This window comes from Sapajus apella, unplaced genomic scaffold, assembly GCF_009761245.1.
Source record: "Sapajus apella isolate SASKATOON/1434 unplaced genomic scaffold, GSC_monkey_1.0 scaffold96, whole genome shotgun sequence".
In the NCBI taxonomy this organism is placed as follows: Eukaryota; Metazoa; Chordata; class Mammalia; order Primates; family Cebidae; genus Sapajus; species Sapajus apella.
Genome location: NW_022437036.1, coordinates 7,553,482 through 7,572,761, shown reverse-complemented (window position 1 = coordinate 7,572,761; position 19,280 = coordinate 7,553,482). Strand labels below are relative to the sequence as shown.

Below are 19,280 nucleotides of genomic sequence, written 5' to 3'. Positions count from 1 at the left end.
GTGTTACATATTTTTCACTTCAATAAAATTAATGGCCAATTTTTCCTGACGATTTATAGGAACAGTATCTTTCAACATAACTGCCCACATTATCTTTCAATACCTGCAATACTTGTTTTTCGTATCCATCTAATTAAATTAGGTCACGCTGTTGCCCTCAGGTATTGTTTATCTTCATGAATAATTAGTAATGATTGACTTAATTTTTTCAGTTCTCTTCAGCATGAACTGTAACTTTTCATCATGGATGCACATAGTAACTGCATTCTCAGAAGATTTATGGAATTAACCAATTGATACAAGTTTTCTTTTTCTTGAAACTTTTTTGAAGATAACAATATTTCTCTGGATTCAGCTCTAGCTGAGTCAGAGAACCCTGAATTCCCCTCCTACAAACATAAACTTTGCTTTATATTTATCCCAAAAAAACAAATACCTTATGATCTGGGTAGGAGTACCTAGAAATATAATCTGGGATCATTTGATAAGAATAATAAATAGATTGAAGTAAAAGTAATTGCTTTACATTATAGGAACTTACTGAAGTTATTGGGTAAAAATTCTGCTTTAGTCATCCTTGTGAATTGTTTTAACTCCTTGATCTGTAAAATTGTCTTAAGCATCTTAACGTGTTAAATCACAGGGTTTTAGCTCAGATTCCCAAAGAGCCATATTTTTTGTTCCATAGTGAGTGTAAATTTCCGGTTGTATTTTGCATCCTGATTTTCTGATATTAGAACTTGGCCATCTGTGAATGCTACTCTTGTAAGGCTAAAAGACACCTAGTTAATAGGACCAAGGATAACCGGTTGTACCAAAAGCATTACAAATCTCCCCACTTCTTTTTTCGGACTTTTTTTTCTCTTTGGCTTTCGGCCTATTAAACTGTAAAACGGAGATTTAATGTTTCCATACCATTCTACATTGGCTCACATACTGAAATGACCACACAGCACTCCCTTAGATCTTTTCAGTTGTTCATGAGTTAAAATAATGCCCACGTTTTATAGTTTTTGGAGTCGTCTCAGCAGTGGTTCTGTAGTTTCAGGACCTATATTTTAAAAGATCAAGATACTTTTATGTGTTTCAAAAATAGCTGGTTTATGTTTTGGGGTTTGTTTTTTCCTTTTTTTTTTTCCTTTTGAAGGTCACAATGTTTTGAGCCTGGTGTAAATGCCAGGAATATTATATGGACTTGGTATCTGCATCTCGTTAATTGTACCATGCAACACTCTGCCATTCAAACAATGAATAATATCTGGTCAAGGTACAAACTTATACCCTCTGTTATTTTTTTTATAGATATGTGATTTCTAAAATAAACTTTTTTTTATGTAATGATAAGCCAGTTTATTTTTTTGGAACTTAGAACATTTCCCACATCTGAACATCTGTTTGCAAATAACAGGTATGACTTTGGTACAGTTCACACTTCTTTTGAACTTTGTTCCAGAAGTCAGGTTTTTACAGCTGAATCACCTTTAGCTCTGTGTCTTTGCTCCTGTGCTATCTATGAAGTTAAAGAACTTCAGTATAATTCCGTTTTTGTTTTTGTTTTTTGGCTTATTCAGAGAACGCCATCTTTGCTTACACTTTGGTTTTCCTTAGGAAGAGCAATGTGAGGGAAGTCCAGTCTCAGCTCTGTTACTGACTTGGTAAGGAGTAGGGCAAGTCGTTTTTCTGGGATATAGCTTCCTTTTCTGTGATTAAAGGGCTTAATCAAAATAATCTCCAACATGCGCTTCCGCCAGTAAAGCTCTTTGTTTTCATGCCCGATGATGCAGACCTCAGGGAGAGAGGAAGCCGTTGTTCCTAAGGGGGAGACATCTGTTTCTAAAAAGGTAGCAAACCAGATTCTTTGAGAGCCCTTTCAATACAAACCTGGATAGAACTTTTTTAAAATCTCTAATGGATAGCTGAGCTAGCAAGAAAGAAGGAATTCCTGAGAGGAAAACAAAACAGAAATTCAGGTGATTCGCAGTGCTGGAGCACCAAGGGTATGTGTCAGTTCCTGTAACCTCTGATCTCTGAGCAGAAGTAGGAACTTTTATCAAGACCCGGAAAGCCTGGAACCCAAAAGGTGTCCCCTTCAGTAAAAGGACAAACTTGACAAAAAAAAAACCTGCCTCAGAGAAACAAACACTTGCCTGCTTGGGTCTGACTCAGGGGCTTTGGGAGAGAGGGTGTCTTGTGTTGGCACAAGGGAGGGTCTCCTGATAATTCAATCTACACACTGTTCCTCAAGCAGGTTTAGAACAATTTATGCTACCTCTACTGCTCAGAAAATCAAATGGGGATCTTAAAGCAATCTCCAACTGATGCGGGCCGCAAGTATCTGGCAGAGGCCCGCACAGATTATCTGTGCAAGAACACATCTTAACCCCAGTCCTCAAATAATTATCCCTGCTAAACCTCTGAGGATCATCACAGTCAGGTATGTGAGGGAACAAGCCACCATAATAAGAATCAGCAAAAATAATCAGATTTGCAGGGTCCTAGTGGAATTACTAAATGCAGATTATATTCAGAGAACTAAAACAGAGTAACTAAAATGGGACTAGGGCCAGGCACAGTGCTCACACCTGGAATCCCAGCACTTTGGGAGGCCATGGCAGATGGATGGCTTGAGGTAAGGAGTTCAAGACTAGCCTGGGCAATAGGGGGAAACTCCATTTTTACCAAATATAGAAAAATATTAGGGGAGTGTAGTGGTGCACACTTGTAGTCTTAGCTACTCTGGAAGCTGAGGCATGAGAATCATTGAGACAGGGAGACGGAGGTTGCAATGAGCTAGGATCAAGCCACTGTACTCCAGCCTGAGCAACTAGAGCAAGCCAGTGTCTCAAGATAAAATGGGACCAAGGATTTTAAAACTTGCGCGAGGCCGGGTGCAGTGGCTCATGCCTATAATCCCAGCACTTTGGGAGGCTGAGGCAGGCAGATCACCTGAGGTCAGGAGTTGGAGACCAGCCTGACCAACATGGAGAAACCCCCATCTCTACCGAAAATACAAAAAAATTAGCAAGGTGTGGTGGCACATGCCTGTAATCCCAGCTACTCGGAGGCGGAGGTTGCAGTGAGCCGAGATCGCACCATTGCACTCCAGCCTGGGTGACAAAGCAAGACTCTGTCTCAAAAAAAAACAAAAAACAAAACAAAACAAAAAAACACTTGCACAAGGGACTGGGCAGGTTTGAATTAAAGAATAAAAACTTGTGGAAAAGTATCCTATTTGAATGTTTCTCTGTATTTCTCTCTTTCATCCTGAATTGCTTTGGCCTTTCCCTGGAGCTCTTACTCTTGGTGTTTCTGCTCCCTGAGTGTGTTTGACTCCGTGAAGCCTCTTTCATGGGCGTCTTTTGGCCAAGCAACTCCTTGCCACTCTACCTGCTCCCCAATAAGGACCGCTTGCCTGGAGCGTCATTTTCTGCCTGGCTTTTTCTTGCTCTCTCGCCAGCATTCAGCCTTTCTCTCCAGCTTCCTGTCCCCACTCTACCCAGAGCATTTGCTTTGCATCCTTGTTTTCAATTTTTGCCCTAATTCGTTTTCCCAGTCAACCTCTGGGGTCCTAACTTGGGTGATGAAACTGAAAAATCACTAATAACTAGAGTGGCTACGGATTCCCCAGCCCTCCCAGTACTATCCCTGCACCGGGATATTTGGTGAATTTGTTGACAATTTATGAAATTCTTTTTTTTTTTTTTTTTTCCAAGACAGCCTCACTCTGTCCCCCAGGCTGGAGTGCAATGGGGCAATCTCCACTCACTCTAACCTCCACCTCCTGGGTTCAAATGATTCTTGTCCCTCAGCCTCCTGAGTAGCTGGGATTACAGGTGTGCCCCACCATGCTCAGCTAATTTTTGTATTTTGGGTAAAGACAGGACTTCGCCATGTTGGCCAAGCCGGTCTTGAACTTCTGACCTCAAGTGATCTGCCTGCCTCAGCCTCCCAAAGTGCTGGGATTACAGGCCTGAGCTACCTTGCCCAGCCAATTCACAAAATTCAGCTTTGACCAAAAGAGCTATTTTTATGAATAATCTTCATGAGATTACATCCTGAAATTTCCCGCCAAGCCTTTAATGTTTTGAACATTGGAAGTCTGCTGTTCAGTGGTCCTTTATAATTCAAATATCAAGTGCTCAGTGTTTCACTTCTACCAGTCAGAAAGCTTGACTGTCAAATGAAAACAACATAAAGGCACACAGAAAAACAGAAAAGCTGTTTTCCTCCCTACGCATGTATTAGGCACTATAGAAGTGAATTGGTCAGACTCACTTATCTCAGGAAAGAAAATTTCGTCCAACATACTGTTCTTGATAACACAATTGTCAAGAACATTAAGGTTACCTCTCTGGAGTCCTCCTGACGTGGTTCTCTTGAACTGTAACTGTTTCAACCCTTCAACAACCGGATATTTTGCAAGCACCCAATTTCCTAGAATAATAGCTCTTGCAGTGTTTGTCCACATGAAAGACTCATTTGCCTTAAAATACTAATGGATTGCAGCAAAATATCTAGAACAGTTTCTCACAGCTTTCATTCAGAAAAACCGCAGGGGGCTCAATTAACAGACTGAGAAGTCAAGTTCCTTATTCACAAAATACCAAACTATTTCTCTACATAGGAGCTAGTTGGTATCATTTCAGGGCCAAAGCATATTACTTTTGTATGCTACTTACTAGTTAGTTTTATTTCTAGTTTAGGTTGTTTGCCCTAGGGAAAAAGCAAATGACATGCAAATTATAGCATTCTGATCTGTATTATGAGCTTAAGAGCAAGCTCTTCAGTATGGGGGAAGAATCACTGCCAGGAGTTTGCCAAGGTGATGGAAACCATCTGAACTTGAGTTTTTGTGGGGTCTTTTCTAAGAGACTTGAATTCAAATTCTGGGTCTGTTACTTATCTGTGTGACCTTGGGCAAGTTTATCCATCCTTTTTATTGTAGAGAATTTCAGACATAAACAAAAGTCAGTCATAGAGCAGAAACAGCAGTGTCTGGGGGCCGGGTGAAGAGGAGAATAATAACTAACTGCTAATGGGGTGAGTGTCCAGGAATTGAAAGAGGATTACTTTTTGGAGTGGTGGTTACGCAACTCTGAATGCACTAAAAACCACTGAGTTGTATACTTTTAAAAAAGGTGAATTTTTCCCAGGAAAGATAATATCTGACTTAGGGTTTAAAAAAAAGGTAAATTTCATGGTACCTGAATTATATCTTAATAGAATAGTAATATATTAATTATTAGCAATATAATTTAGATCTTAATATCTCTGGATCTCCACCTTGAACCAAACAATGTTCATCTGTGGGGTCATTGTTCCCTCCCTTTAAACTGCTGTCACCTGCATCACATCAATACTTGCCCCTGGAAGTTAATTTCTAACGATAACATTTAGAAATTTGGATTAGCTGGGTGCAATGGCTCACACCTGTAATCCCAGCACTATGGGAGGCTGAGGGGGGCAGATCATGAGGTCAGGAGATTGAGACCATTCTGGCTAACACGGTGAAACCCTGTCTCTACTAAAAATACAAAAAAAAAAAAAAAAAAAAGAAATTAACTGGACGTGGTGGCACATGCCTGTAGTACCAGCTACTCAGGAGGCTGAAACAGGAGAATCACTTGAACCCAGGAGGCAGATGTTGCAGTGAGCCGAGATCACGCCATGACACTCCAGCCTGGGCAACAGAGAGAGACTCCATCTCAAAAAAATAAAATAAAAAATAAATAAAAATATGGATGGTCTCGGCCAGAAATCAGTCAGCTATTTCAATGGGTAAATAATGTCCTGGTGCCCAGACTTGTGGGGACTACCCATGGGGCAACCAGAAGACAAGACGCTAAGTGCTGTCTGTTGACCTTGTCTTGGAGGCATGGTAAAAGAAGAACATTTAAAAATAAAAAATAAAAAAGTGCTGTCTGACAAGAAGAGAGCCGTGAGCGGAGACAGAGCTGGCTGGGGATGGAACTGGAGCCTGGCTTGGAAGAATGGGTGCCATTTTGTTTAAATAAAAATGCAGGCCGGGGCCAGGTGTGGTGGCTCACACCTGTATTTTGGGAGGCTGAGGTGGGCGGATCACTTGAGGTCAGGAGTTCGAGAACAACCTGGCCAACACAGTGAAATCTTGTCTCTACTGAAAATACAAAAATTAGCCGGGTATGGTGGGGGAGGGGGGCCTGTAATCCCAGCTGCTTGGGAGGCTGAGGCGGGAGAATCACTTGAACCTGGGAGGTAGAGGTTGCAGTGAGCCAAGATTGTGTCACCACACTCCAGCCTGGGTGACAGAGAAAGACTCCATCTCAACAACAACAACAAAAAAAGGCATATTTATTTTGCACAGTATCTCCACTGTGTAGGTCCTCTTTAGAGATCGGATATGAATTTAGGGAAAGTCAAAAGAGTTGCCAAGTGATGGTAAATTGCATGAGCTAGCAGGAGTTTCCAGTACAGCCCACAGGATGAGTCTGATTTCAGAAAGAGAATACATGTGTGAGGCTCAGCATAGCCCTCAGTGCAGAGCCGGCACCCAGAAGATGTTCATCCTTAGGTACCGTGAGCAAAGACCAGGAGGTGAGCAGGGAGAATGTGCAACTGACAGGCAGGGAAGAGTGGAGACTGTGTCCTGTAAGGCAGCCTGCTTGATGGCTTTTATCCTGGCTGTCATAAGGCAAGCTCTAGGGAGCAGGAAGGAAGAAATGCTGACCGCTATCAGATATTTGGCCTAGTGGCCTCTCATGAGGGAAATGAGCTTGGTCTGTTCAATGGGAGTTGTTCCATGGAGTTCAAAGGACAAGAATGCTGTGTGTTCATACACGGAGCTCTTCAAAGTAGGAACTTCACCCTATAAAGCAGAAGAGCGGTGGTTTTCTTTTCTTCTTCTTTTGCGGTTTCACATAGCAAATGAGTTAGTCTCTACTTATAGACAAAGTGAGACGTCAGGCACCGGGGCGTGAGTGTGGCTTTTATTTCTGGTCCTCACCTCCTTTACTGCTTTCATTTTACTCTTATCGTGCGTTCCAGAAAGTTTGCCCGCTGGGAGAATCTTTTTGACCATTTCCCGTGAGTTGTCAGATAGCTCCATAGAATTCAGTTTCTGAGAACCAGCCAGAAGCATGCAGCGACATTGCATCATCTGCCTCTGAAGCGGACATATTAGCTGTCGAGCTCAGGGGAGCTGCTCCACATCACCGGCATGAAGGGAACAGGCGTCGTGGACGCTGTGCCCAAGGTGAGTGTTGCGCGGCTGTTTGAATGGGCTCTGTCGGGAAGCAAGCTGTGATGATGAAGGATGTTGACTGGCTTTAGTTGTGACTTTCTAATAAAGGTAAAGGTGGAATAACATTGACGTGGGCGTTTGAGATGGGAAAGTTTAATGTAAGTTTGTGTGGGGAATAGGTGTGCTGTAAAGCTCCTTACCAGTTTCCATCCAAGATGAGTGACAATGACTTTGTAGTAGAAATCAACTTACTTGGTTGACAGCACCATCCGTCACTTTGTGTCCAGCAAACTTCTGCAGCAAGATGTGAGTCTGCCTCAGCCCCTGCTCATTCCTTCTTTCTCTGGACCCCAAAGACACTCACTGCCATTCTAACTGTCCTGATTGGTTTCCGTGCTCACCTCTAGATAGCAGAGCCTAGCCCCTTGCCTGTAGCCTCCCATGCTGAGCCCACAGTGGCCACTTACATGTTATTTGCATGTTAACTTGTATATTGTGTGAGCAAAGCTGGAGCTTTCAGACAGACTTCACGTCTGTCATGAATCAAAAAAGATTCACTATTTAGAAAGGTAAAAGAAGTTGGGCACAGTGGCACATACCTGTACTCCCAGCTACTGGAGAGGCTGAGGTGAGAAGATTAATTGAGCCCAGAAGTTTGAGTCCAGCCTGGGCAACATAGCGAGACCTCATCTCAAAAAAAAAGAAAAATTAAAATGGCTATCATATTAAAAAATTTACCCAGACAAAAAGAAAATGAAGCTCAATGTTGTATTTTCATCTGGCTGTGCCTTTTTAAATTTCAAGTAGAACAGGGAAAAAGAAACGAAACAAGCACTAAGTAGGGAGCTTGCTTATAAAAATCCATTCTTATTTTTTAATAATAATACAAGTGAGTAGTGTGGCTGGGCACGGTGGCTCACACCCATAATCCCAGCACTTTGGGAGACCAAGGCAGATGGATCACTTGAGGCCAGGAATTTGAGACCAGCCTGGCCAACATGATGAAACCTCGTCTCTACCAAAAATACAACAATTAGCTGGGTGCAGTGGCGTATGCCTATGATCCGAGCTACTTGGGAGGGTGAGGCACAAGAATCACATGAGCCTGGAGGCAGAGGTTGCAGTGAGCTGAGATCACACCGTTGCACTCCAGCCTGGGCGACAAAGCAATACTCTGTCTCAAAAAAAAAATTTTTTTTTAAATCACTGGTGGAACTTATGGCTGAGTAACCCATGATTGCCTCTCTTGTATAGATTATATGTAAATGTCTCAGCTACCCTAGATTTTTGTCCTCAACTACTTACTTTGAACGTTTTCAAATCATTGGAAAAATATGGGGGCTGTGGGCATTATTCGGTAAATCCCTGCATATCCGTCACCTAGATCATGGGTTTCTGGTACTTTGTCATATTTGGGTGTATCTATTGGTGTATATTTAGGCTCCAGAACACATTTAGTTTTTATTGCCGTTGTTAAACTCTTTGAAAATAAATGGCTAATACAGAGACACTTCATTACATGTCTCCTAAGACCAGGGACATTCTTCTACAGAACACAGAAGAATATCCACGTGTTATCATACCCAAGAACATTTCACACTGATTTAGTAATGCCATTCTACTATTCAGCCCACATTCACATTTTCCAAAATTAGCCTTTTTAGATTTTCTGGCCGTTGTTATTTGTTTGTGTGTTGGTTTTTCTGATCCAAGTGTTGTTTGTCAATTCTCAGTTCTTAATCTAGAACAATCCACCTTTTTCTCCTTCAAAACATTGGCCTTTTTTCTGAATAGCCTCAATTTTTTTTTATGATTTAGGCTTCTTTTTATGTACAGCTTATTCTGCCTAATTTATGTAGCACTTTACAATTTGGTGGGGGCTTTTTTCTTTTAAAAAAGTATTTTTAGCAATGGGACTCTCACTCTGTTGCCCAAGCTGGACTCAAATTCCTGAACTCAGGTGATTCTCCTTCCTCAGCCTCCCGAGTAGCTGGGACTACAGGTGGACACTGCCAAGCCCCACAGCAATTTGTAAATAACATGTGTGTATGCATCGACATGTAATTGATATTCCCAGCATCCCCATGAAATTCTGCTATTAATATTATACAGATAGGCCAGGCCCGGTGGCTCATGCCTGTAATCCCACCATTCTGGGAGGCCGAAACGGGCGGATCACCTGAGGTCAGGAGTTTGAGACTAGCCTGGCCAAAATGGTGAAACCTCGTCTCTACTAAAAATACAAAAAAAATCACCTGGGCATAGTGGTGGTGCATGCCTGTACTCCCAGCTACTCAGGAGGCTGAGGCAGGAGAATTGCTTGAACCTAGGAAGCAGAGGTTGCAGTGAACTGAGATGTGCCATTGCACTTCTTGTTGCCTGGGCAACAAGAGTAAAACTCCATCTCAAAAAAAATTATATATATACACACACACATATATAAAATATATATACTGATAATAGTAGCCAACCCTTACTGACTGTCTGTATGCTAGACCCTGTGCTGAGTGCTCTGCTTGCACTTTCTCATTGTTACATCCTCACAACATGCTCACGAAGCAGAGATATTATTCTTACTCCCCTGTCACACACAAGGAAGCGATGCCTTGCTGACTTGCCCAAGGCTATACAGCTAGTAGGTGGCAATGCCAAGAATCAACCCCAGGCAGACTAAGCTCAGAGTCCCACTCTTAGTCAGCTCATTATATTCCCTCCCTTGGACCAGAAGCTGGTAAACTCTTTTCATAAAGAGTCAGATAGTATTTTATGCTTTGCAGGCCAAATACAATCTCTGTTGCATATTGTTGTTTGTTTAGGCAGTCCTTAAGATAACACAATCATTCTTCACCTATGGGTTATCATCTAGATTGGTCCACAGGCCCTTATGTAGTAGCAGCCTGTGTCATCTCAGTTCACATACACTTCCCCCACCCAGACACACAGTATCTGGAGACACCCAAGTCTTCAACCCCTAGTTCAGAGGCATTCTCAGTTAACAGTTTTTTGGGTGTCCCTACAGAAACTATAAATGCAGCTATAAGATACATTTTTTTAAGGTTTTACACAGATAGGAGCTGTAAGTAAAAAGCTGTTGAGCTTCTTGCCTTTAACAACCAACAGTATGCACTGGTGTTCAGTTCATATTAGTGCAGTTGATCCATCTCATTCATCTTTTTTTTTTTTTTTTTGAGACAGAGTCTTCCTGTGTCACCAGGCTGGAGTGCAGTCTCAGCTCACTGCAACCTCCGCCTCCTGAGTTCAAGCAATTCAGGCGTGCACCACCACGCCCAGCTAAGCTTTGTATTTTTAGTAGAGACAGGATTTCACCATGTTGGCCAGGATGGTCTTGATCTCTTGACCTTGTGATCTGCCCGCCTCGGCCTCCCAAGTGCTGTGATCACAGGTGTGCACCACCGCGCCCAGACTCCAACTCATCTTAACGCCTACGTTGTTGCTTAATTGCTTTATAAATGGTAGCACAGTACTTCAAGGGGTCATGTCATGTCAGTGGTCCTTAGCTTTGTTGTATTCACCTTTAAAATAACTCTGCCTTTCATTCAGGGCCACCGCAGATGGCCTTTCAGACCCTGAAGTTCACCTTTGTACGTTGGACATAAACAGTGACTGCTCCTGCAAAGTGTTTCTAATTCTACCCGCTGGCCAGTAGCTTCGTTACCAATAGAGCTGCTTTCACCACCGTTGTGCATAGCAGATTTTGTACAATTACCTGACTGTTTTATTCTGTTTTTAAAAAACTGTTTTGTGACCGGGCGCGGTGGCTCAAGCCTGTAATCCCAGCACTTTGGGAGGCCAAGGCGGGTGGATCACGAGGTCAAGAGATCGAGACCATCCTGGTCAACATGGTGAAACCCCGTCTCTACTAAAAATACAAAAAGTTAGCTGGGCATGGTGGTGCGTGCCTGTAATCCCAGCTACTCAGGAGGCTGAGGCAGGAGAATTGCCTAAACCCAGGAGGCGGAGGTTGCAGCGAGCCGAGATTGCGCCATTGCACTCCAGCCTGGGTAACATGAGTGAAACTCCGTCTCAAAAAAACCACAAAAAAAAACTGTTTTGTAGAACAAGGGGAAATTTTTTAATGTGATATTAGTGATAGGAAACACTGGCCTCAAGCAATACAATTGCAACAAAAATAGAAATAATTGTGCATGGCAAAGATGGTAAATCTAACACCTCATTCGCTGGTTTATTGGACTCCAGCCAGCGAGTCAGCTCCATTCAAGACATACTAGAAATTTAGTTTTGGGGGGGTTTTTTTGAGATGGAGTTTCACTCTGTAGCCCAGGCTGGAGTGCAGTGGCACAGTCTCAGCTCACTGCAACCTCCACCTCCCAGGTTCAAGCAATTCTCCTGCCTCAGCCTCCCAAGTAGCTGGGACTACAGGCATGTGCCACCACTCTCAGCTAATTTTTGTATTTTTAATAGAGATGGAGTTTCACCATGTTGGCCAGGCTGGTCTGAAACTCCTGACGTCAAATGATCTGTCTGTCTCGGCCTCTCAAAGTGCTGGGATTACAGGCGTGAGCCTCTGCGCCGGGCCAGAAATTTAGTTCTAAAAGACAAGGCGGATAAGTGGGTTTATTATATGTAAGTTCTTATTTTGGATTCTTGGTAGTCTCAAGATGCTTTAGTTATGAAAATAGAGTCTGCAATGTACTTTAGTGATTCCGTCCTGTTTGCTGTAAATTCTGTTTACTTTCGTGTGTGTGTGTGCGTGCGCACAGGCAATATTGAAATTAGCATCTTCGTACACAGTCTTTTTTTCCCCCAATAACATTATTTTCTCACTGGAGTAAATGTCCAGGAATTGGAAGGAGATTACTGAAGGAAATAAGCATTGGCACCTATTTTCCATCATTTTCTGAGAATTTCTGATACTTGATTCTATTTTAAACCTACTTTCCGCAGTGTTTTCTCTGCAATCTGTACTTTCTTTTATAAAGACAGCTATGTGCTCATCCAGTTTTCTGAAGGGACAGTTTTCAAGCAAGCATCTTCATTATGTTGCTGAAGAGTGGATGGTTCAATGTTTATGTTGTAAGTGCATTTAAATGTGCTTAACTATCATTCACATGTTAAATTCGGCCTCAGTTAAGGAGCAAATCTTCTTTGTTTCTCTTCCATCTCAACTCTGGGTGGCCTGGCTCTAGACCCACTCAAGAAAGATCAACTAAAGACTTAGAATTTTTTTAAAACTTTCCCACATTCTCAAGGTTGGTTTAAACGTGACAGAATGTGGTGGCTTAGAAGTGCCTGCCACTTGCTGGGACTTGGCTTGCTTCTGTGCTTGTGGGCAAGAAAGCTTGATAAGGCTTCGTTTGTGAGTGTACAGCAGTTTTAGGTTCTCCTTGTACCTTTAGCAGCTCTTAGGTGGTGAGCAGGACATTTCAAACTCATTCTTTGTTTAAGGGCAAATGGGATTGTGCGCAGAAAGCTGACCGGGCCCTTGAGGGCCCATTAGATCCCACTCCCAGCAGCTCTTCTGCCTCAGTTCCTTCCCCTTCTTCCCTGCTGTTCTCCTCCTTGGATGCTCCTCTTTCTAGCAAGCATCGCCTCACCCAGAGGCCTCTCTGGACCACGCTGTGCAAATCACTTCCCCCGCTACACCTGCCCACCCCTCTCACTCTCATCTGTCTTACCTTCACTTACTAAGATCCAAAATTATCTCACTTTGTTTGTTCACTGTCTTCCTCTCCGGGAACGAAACTCCATGACGGACAGACCCGGGCTTTCTTATTCTGTGCCTCATCTCTGATGACTACGGCAGTGCCTGCACCAAGTAGGTGCTCAATAAAGGCTTTGTGGTAGTGTGTGTGAATGAATGGGAGGTTACAGGGAGTGCAGGTGGAGCCCTGGATATTGCCTGCCCTGAGAACAGGAACAGCACTGCTTTCTAGTCATCAGATGTTTGGCCACAGAGGTCATTCCTGACTCTCTAACCCCTACCTGGCTTCAGCCTAAGATGCTACTCAGCCTATTCTCTCGCCAATCGGCCCCCTCCTTGTCCACGGTCAGTTGTTGCCCTAGATGCAATCTGTTGCTATTGAAATCAAGGTCACGAAGCCCTGTGGCTCCCTCCGATGTTTTCAGCAGCTTCCTCCCTTCATCTATTCCACGAGGCAAAACAGCCCAGACACAATACCCAACTTGAAAACGCAGCTCGCCATCCATGGCTCAACCAGTCACCCAACACATAGTTATTGGGTTCTGGGGGTTCAGGGTGATCAAGGCAGAGCTGACATTCCAGTGGAGTCAGCATGATGGGGAGTTAATGGACTCATGGTTTCAGGTGGTGAGAAACACCAGAAAGTGGAGAAAACGGGGATCTGATGGAGGTGATGGATGGAAAAGGCCACTCTGAAGACTCGGGGGATGGGAAAAGCATTCCAGGCGGAGGGAACAGCAGATACCAAGGCCCTGTAGTGGGAATGCATTCAGCAGAGGAGAGCGTTCATAAAAAGACCAGTGGGGTTGAGGCAGAGTAAACCAAGAGAGAGAGTGGTCGGAAGTGAGATCTGAGGTGTAAGCACGGTCGGCTGTGTGAGAGCTTTGAAGCCATTCTAATTGCAAAGGAAACCACCGGCCCACTTACAGCAGGAGATGACATGGTCTGATTTGTGTTTTCTAGATCACTCAGGCTGCTATGCAACAAAGGGGCTATAGGTAGGAAAGAGCAGAAGCTGGTAAATGCAGAGACGTCAGCGTAGGTGGCTTCTTTTTCCACTGGGGTGGTGCCCTGCTCTTCTCCGTGGGCATGAAGGAGAATCATGTACTCTGTCTTTAGAAAACGTAAAACCTTCCCAGCACTTTGGGAGGCCGAGCGGGACAGATCACAAGGTCAGGAGATCGAGACCATCCTGGCCAACATGGTGAAACCCGTCTCTGCTAGAAAATATAAAAATTAGCTGGGCATGGTGGCACGCACCTGTAGTCCCAGCTACTTGGGAGGCTGAGGCAGGAGAATTGCTTGAACCCGGGAGGTGGAGGTTGCAGAGAGACAAGATTGTGCCACTGCACTCCAGCCTGGTGCCTGGCAACAGAGCGAGACTGTCTCAAAAAAAAAAAAAAAAAGGTAAAACTTTGGGTGTTTGAGACTGCTGATTGCCGTGTGGGACGAGGAGTGGTTATGAGCAGAAAAAATAGTAAATCAAGGAGTAGACAGCTTCTACTTAACTACGTGTGCTATGTTTGATTCAGGAACACAATGTGCCTTTCATTCCTTCTACAAATATTGAAAGTCCACTGTTCGAAATGCTTCCAAGGACAATTGTCTGGTCCCATTTCTCCATATATAGTAAATAATTCTTATGACTAATAAATCCATTACATACTCATGATTGGTTTCCTGGTTTAATAACCTGCAGTCTTTGAACATTTTATTTCCTATAGAGAACATTTAAAGGGGAAAAAAGCTAAGGAGACTGCCATCATCACCCCAAAACCTAAAGGGTCTGTGAATAGACAGGCGCTTGGCCAACACGATAATGGAATGGGGAAGCAACCATAGAATAATAACAGGGCGATTTTGGAACTTCAATGACTAAGGGAGGAAATGACACGGGCCTGAAGGGGAAATAGTTTAAAAGGAGGAAGGTGGGAGGCTGGTAAGAGAGCTGCCGTGGAGGGGAAGATTAGAACGCTCCAACTTGACTTGCAAAAAAGGGAAATACATTTTTTAGGAACCCTTTCCAAACACATCACCCATAAAGCGTTTGTTCAGGGGAAGAGCAGCCTTGTGCACACACCTCCGAAAAGCAGAGTCGACCCTGAGAATAATGTGGCTGCCGTGCCTGGAACAGCATCGCCAGCGCTGGGCATGGGAGACTGCACTTTTTTTCCCCACCAGCCTGGAGTGCAGTGGCACAATCTCAGCCCAATGCAACTCTGCCTCCTGGGCTCAAGTGACCTTCCCACCTCAGCCTCCCGCTTCAGCCTCCCAAGTCACTGGGACTTCAGGCACCCACCCCTGTGCCTGGCTAATTTTTGTATTTTTAGTAGGGGTGGGGTTTCACCATATTGCCCAAGCTGGTCTCAAACTCCTGTTCTCAAGTGATTCACCCACCTCAGCTTCCCAAGGTGCTGGGATTACAGGTGTGAGTCACCGTGCCAGGCTCCATATTCTTCAAACTCCTCCAGGAGGCCAAGTGTGGAGGGATGAGAGGCAGAAGAGCAGTAGGGTCCTGCCTGCGTGTTGCAGGTGTTTGCCATTAACAATAAGTGAAAAGTGCCTTGTGGAATGTTCACTTTGGGTTCAGAAGTTTTTTTTTTTAGAGACAGGGTCTCGCTCTGTCACCCAGACTGGAGTGCAGTAGTGTGATCATAATTCACTAAAACCTCAAACTCCTGGGCTCAAGCAAGCCTCCTGCTTCAGCCTCCCAAGAAGCTGAGACTACAGGCGCATACCACCACGCCCATCTAATTTCTTTTTATGTTTTGTAGAGATGAGGAGCTCTCCCTGCGTTACCCAGGCTTGTCTTGAACTCCTGGCCTCAGTCAGTCCTCCCCCCTCAATCAGTCCTCCCGCCTCAGTCAGTCCTCCCGCCTCAGCCTCCTAAAACACCAAGATTACAGGGGTGAGTCACCACCCAACTCAGGTTCAGAAGTGAGGGTTTCTCCACAGTTGAAAGGGGAATAGAAACACAAGAGTCAGTAATTAATAACAAGCATCTCAAGGTGCTCCTTCCATACATTGGCATTCCCCAAAGTGAGGTGATGGCCAGCCACTGGGAGACAGGGCCAGTTACCCAAGACATTCTCCCTAAGCTCCCTTTGGGCATCTCAAATAAGGGTTGGGATGGGTTTATCTGTAGTCCGTTATTAACAACTAAATGAGCAAACCTAGTGAATTGCAATAAATTCACACCAACGGAACAAAAGCAGAAAAGCTTAAACAACAGAGTGGCTCCTTGCTCCCCTGAAGCACCTCTAAAAATGACCATAGAAAGATGGAGAATTTGGTAAACAAGCCTGAACCTTCACTCATTTCTCTGTGACACATTAAACAAACAGCCTGAGCCAGCTTTGAATTCTTCGTGATTGATCAAATGGAAAAGTCACACCCCGCAGGGACCCTGACTACAGGCATGTCAGAGGATTTCAAGTGTGGTGCACAGGACAGTTTTTTTACATTACTGGTGTATCCTCGTGTGCATTCAAACAAATTAAAACTAGCTCATCAAACCTGTAACTGCATGGGTAACATTGCTGAGGAAGAATTGTTTTTTACTTGGCTCAATCTATTACTTTACCTAAAAAAATTGTACAGTGGCACATGGATATGACAGGAAGCATGCAGTTGCTAGACACACAGAACTTTAGAAACACAGGCTGGGGACTGGGTGTGGTAGCTCGTGCCTGTAATCCCAGCACTTTGGGAGGCTGAGGTGGGAGGATCGCTTGAGCCCAGCTGTTGGAGACCAGCCTGGGCAACATAGCGAGACTGTGTCTCTACAAAACATTTTAAAAATTAGCTGGGTGTGGTGGCTCATGCCTGTCGTCCTAGCTACTTGAAAGACTGAGTTGGGAGGATCGTTTGAGCCTGAGAGTTCGAGCCTGCAGTGAGCTGTGATCATGCCACTGCGCTCCAGCCTGGGTCACAAAGTGAGACCCTATCTCTAGAAAAGAAAAAAGAAAGAGAAACACAGGCTTAGACAAAGTTTTCTTCTAATCCGAGTTGGCATAATTGCTTATGACCCATGAAATAATACAAAACTCCTTCTTTCTTTATGCCTTTCTTCACTTTTTTCCTTCAAGAAAGAAAAAAGGGAAGAGGGAAGGAAAGGAAGTTAGAAAGGAAAACCACCTACACATTATTTTCTCTGTAGTCCTTCACTTGGCTTTCATGAAATAAGAGGTAAGAGTAGGAAAAGAGGACCGGGCGCTTTGGCTCACGCCTGTAATCCCAGCACTTTGGAAGGCCGAGGCGGGTGGATCACGAGGTCAAGAGATCGAGACCATCCTGGTCAGCATGGTGAAACCCCGTCTCTACTAAAAATACAAAACATTAGCTGGGCATGGTGGCACGTGCCTGTAATCCCAGCTACTCAGGAAGTTGAGGCAGGAGAATTGCCTGAACCCAGGAGGCGGAGGTTGCGGTGAGCCGAGATCGCGCCATTGCACTCCAGCCTGGGTAACAAGAGCAAAACTCCGTCTCAAAAAAAAAAAAAAAAAAAAAAAGAGTAGGAAAAGAAGTCATAGGAAATGTATGTTTTGCAGCTGGATGGGAACGTGGAGGTTGCCCTGTGAAGCTCTCTCACTTTCAGATGAACACACTGAAGCCCAGAGAAGTTCTGTTACTTGCCCTCTTCCTTGGGTGAGCTTTTCATGAGCATGGGTGAAAATGTCAACCCCTTAACTTGACCCAACAGTTCCCCAAACCAAATATCTTAAGCAATAACTCAGGAACTTAGCTGGCAAGGAATAGGCATGGCGGTGGGAGACAGTGGCAAGGCTGTGAAGGCACACACTGGGATCTCTAGGGCATGTTGAGCTGGAGAATGCAGTCTGGTATGACATTGACCCCCCTCGGGCCACAGCCATGATAATCAATTACGTGAAGACCTGAGAAAGCTTTGTTATTGTATCATTTCAATCCTGAGCTTAGATCAAGGACACCTGGTTGCCTGTTCCCACAGCATATATTGTCAGACATACAGTAGGTGCTTAATAAATAATTGCCAACTCTATGAAGCCCTAAAAGTCAGCTTAGCAAGGTTTCTATGAGTAGGGGAAGTGTATTAAAGCATGTCGATCTGGGTAAGACCCAAACCTACTGGAAAACCGCAGTATTCAGGTATCAGGGAAGCAAATGTTTCATTTCCACTGGGTGGCTTTGGAATTTTTTTCTGGCCACAACCTCCTCCTCAAACTCCTACAGCTGCAGAAGTTCCTTTAATGTGTGGCTTTTCCATCTAAATCATCGGGAAGAATTCAAAGCTGGTTGGGTCAGAGTTCAATGTTATCATACAGAACCCAGTTAAAATTTGTGCTTATTACAGCATATGCCATTCTCCAGGATTATTTTTAGAGATGTTAAGAAAATAAGGAACTCTCTTTTCATTAAAGTTTTTCTTTTCTCTTGTATCCCTCCTCATATCCAAGTTCACCTGGTTTATTCACTTCTTTTTCCCTGGTTTCTATGGATAAATGGGCCACAGAGCCTATTTGCATCCATTTGGATGGGAGGGAACCAATGGGAATGTGGGAGAGAATGTGTTATGTAACCAGCGCACCCTTCCCCGTGGCTGGGATAGCAGGAAGGGCAGTGAACTTCCCCCAGGAGCTTAGAGAGCCACTGGCCAGATCCACTGGCAAGGACAGCTGCAGAGAAAGTACTTTTAGACCCAGACCTCACAGCATTCCTGCACAAACTCCTACAGAAAGATTGCCATTCCCAAGCGATTTGTGATTTCTGCTGATGTCTTCCAGGATATGGACAGTACTTTTTAAAATAATTTCTTGAAAGGATCAAGATGAAGGTGAATGTGAGTATCTGAGTTTCTCTCTTCTGGCATCCATTTCCTGCAACTATTTGATTGCATGGGACTCTGAGTTAACTGTGTAAAGGGGTCCAGAGCTTGTGATTGCCAATTCTCTCCGCTATGTTAAGGAAGTCGGTAACGATGGTTTCCAAATGACTATCACACCATGGGAAACAACTGAAAGTTGCATCAGGTTTTGAAATCAAAAAGGGAGACCTTATATTTTTGTTTAGAAAATTATATTCTATTCAGTTAAGTTTTGTTTTAAAGCTTAAACATTACTTTATTTATGTATTTATTTATTTTGAGATGGAGTGTTGCTCTGTCGCCAGGCTGGAGTGTAGTGGCGTGATCTCAGCTCACTGCAACTTTCACCTCCCAGGTTCAAGCAATTCTCTTGCCTCAGCATCCCCAGTAGCTGGGACTATAGGCACACACCACCACGCCAGCTACTTTTTGTATTTTTAGTAGAGATGGGATTTCGCCATGTTGGCCAGGCTGGTCTTAAACCCTGACCTCAAGTGATCCATATGCCTTGGCCTCCCAAAGTGTTGGGATTACAA

General features: G+C 44.0%; 1 protein-coding gene across 2 annotated transcripts in view; it reads left to right on the top strand.

The window, feature by feature from the left end:
• Nucleotides 1-6,366: 6,366 nt before the first annotated feature.
• The window catches only part of CASS4 (Cas scaffold protein family member 4), a 47,679-nt gene continuing 34,765 nt past the window's right edge, over nt 6,367-19,280 (top strand). The window contains exon 1 of one of the 2 annotated variants that reach the window (XM_032257221.1): nt 6,367-7,231. In XM_032257221.1, coding sequence (XP_032113112.1) covers nt 7,196-7,231 — 36 coding nt within the window. In that variant the 5' untranslated portion in view covers nt 6,367-7,195. Of the gene's footprint in view, nt 7,232-17,397; nt 18,721-19,280 lie in introns of those variants that run through there. The other variant, XM_032257222.1, reaches the window with a different exon arrangement.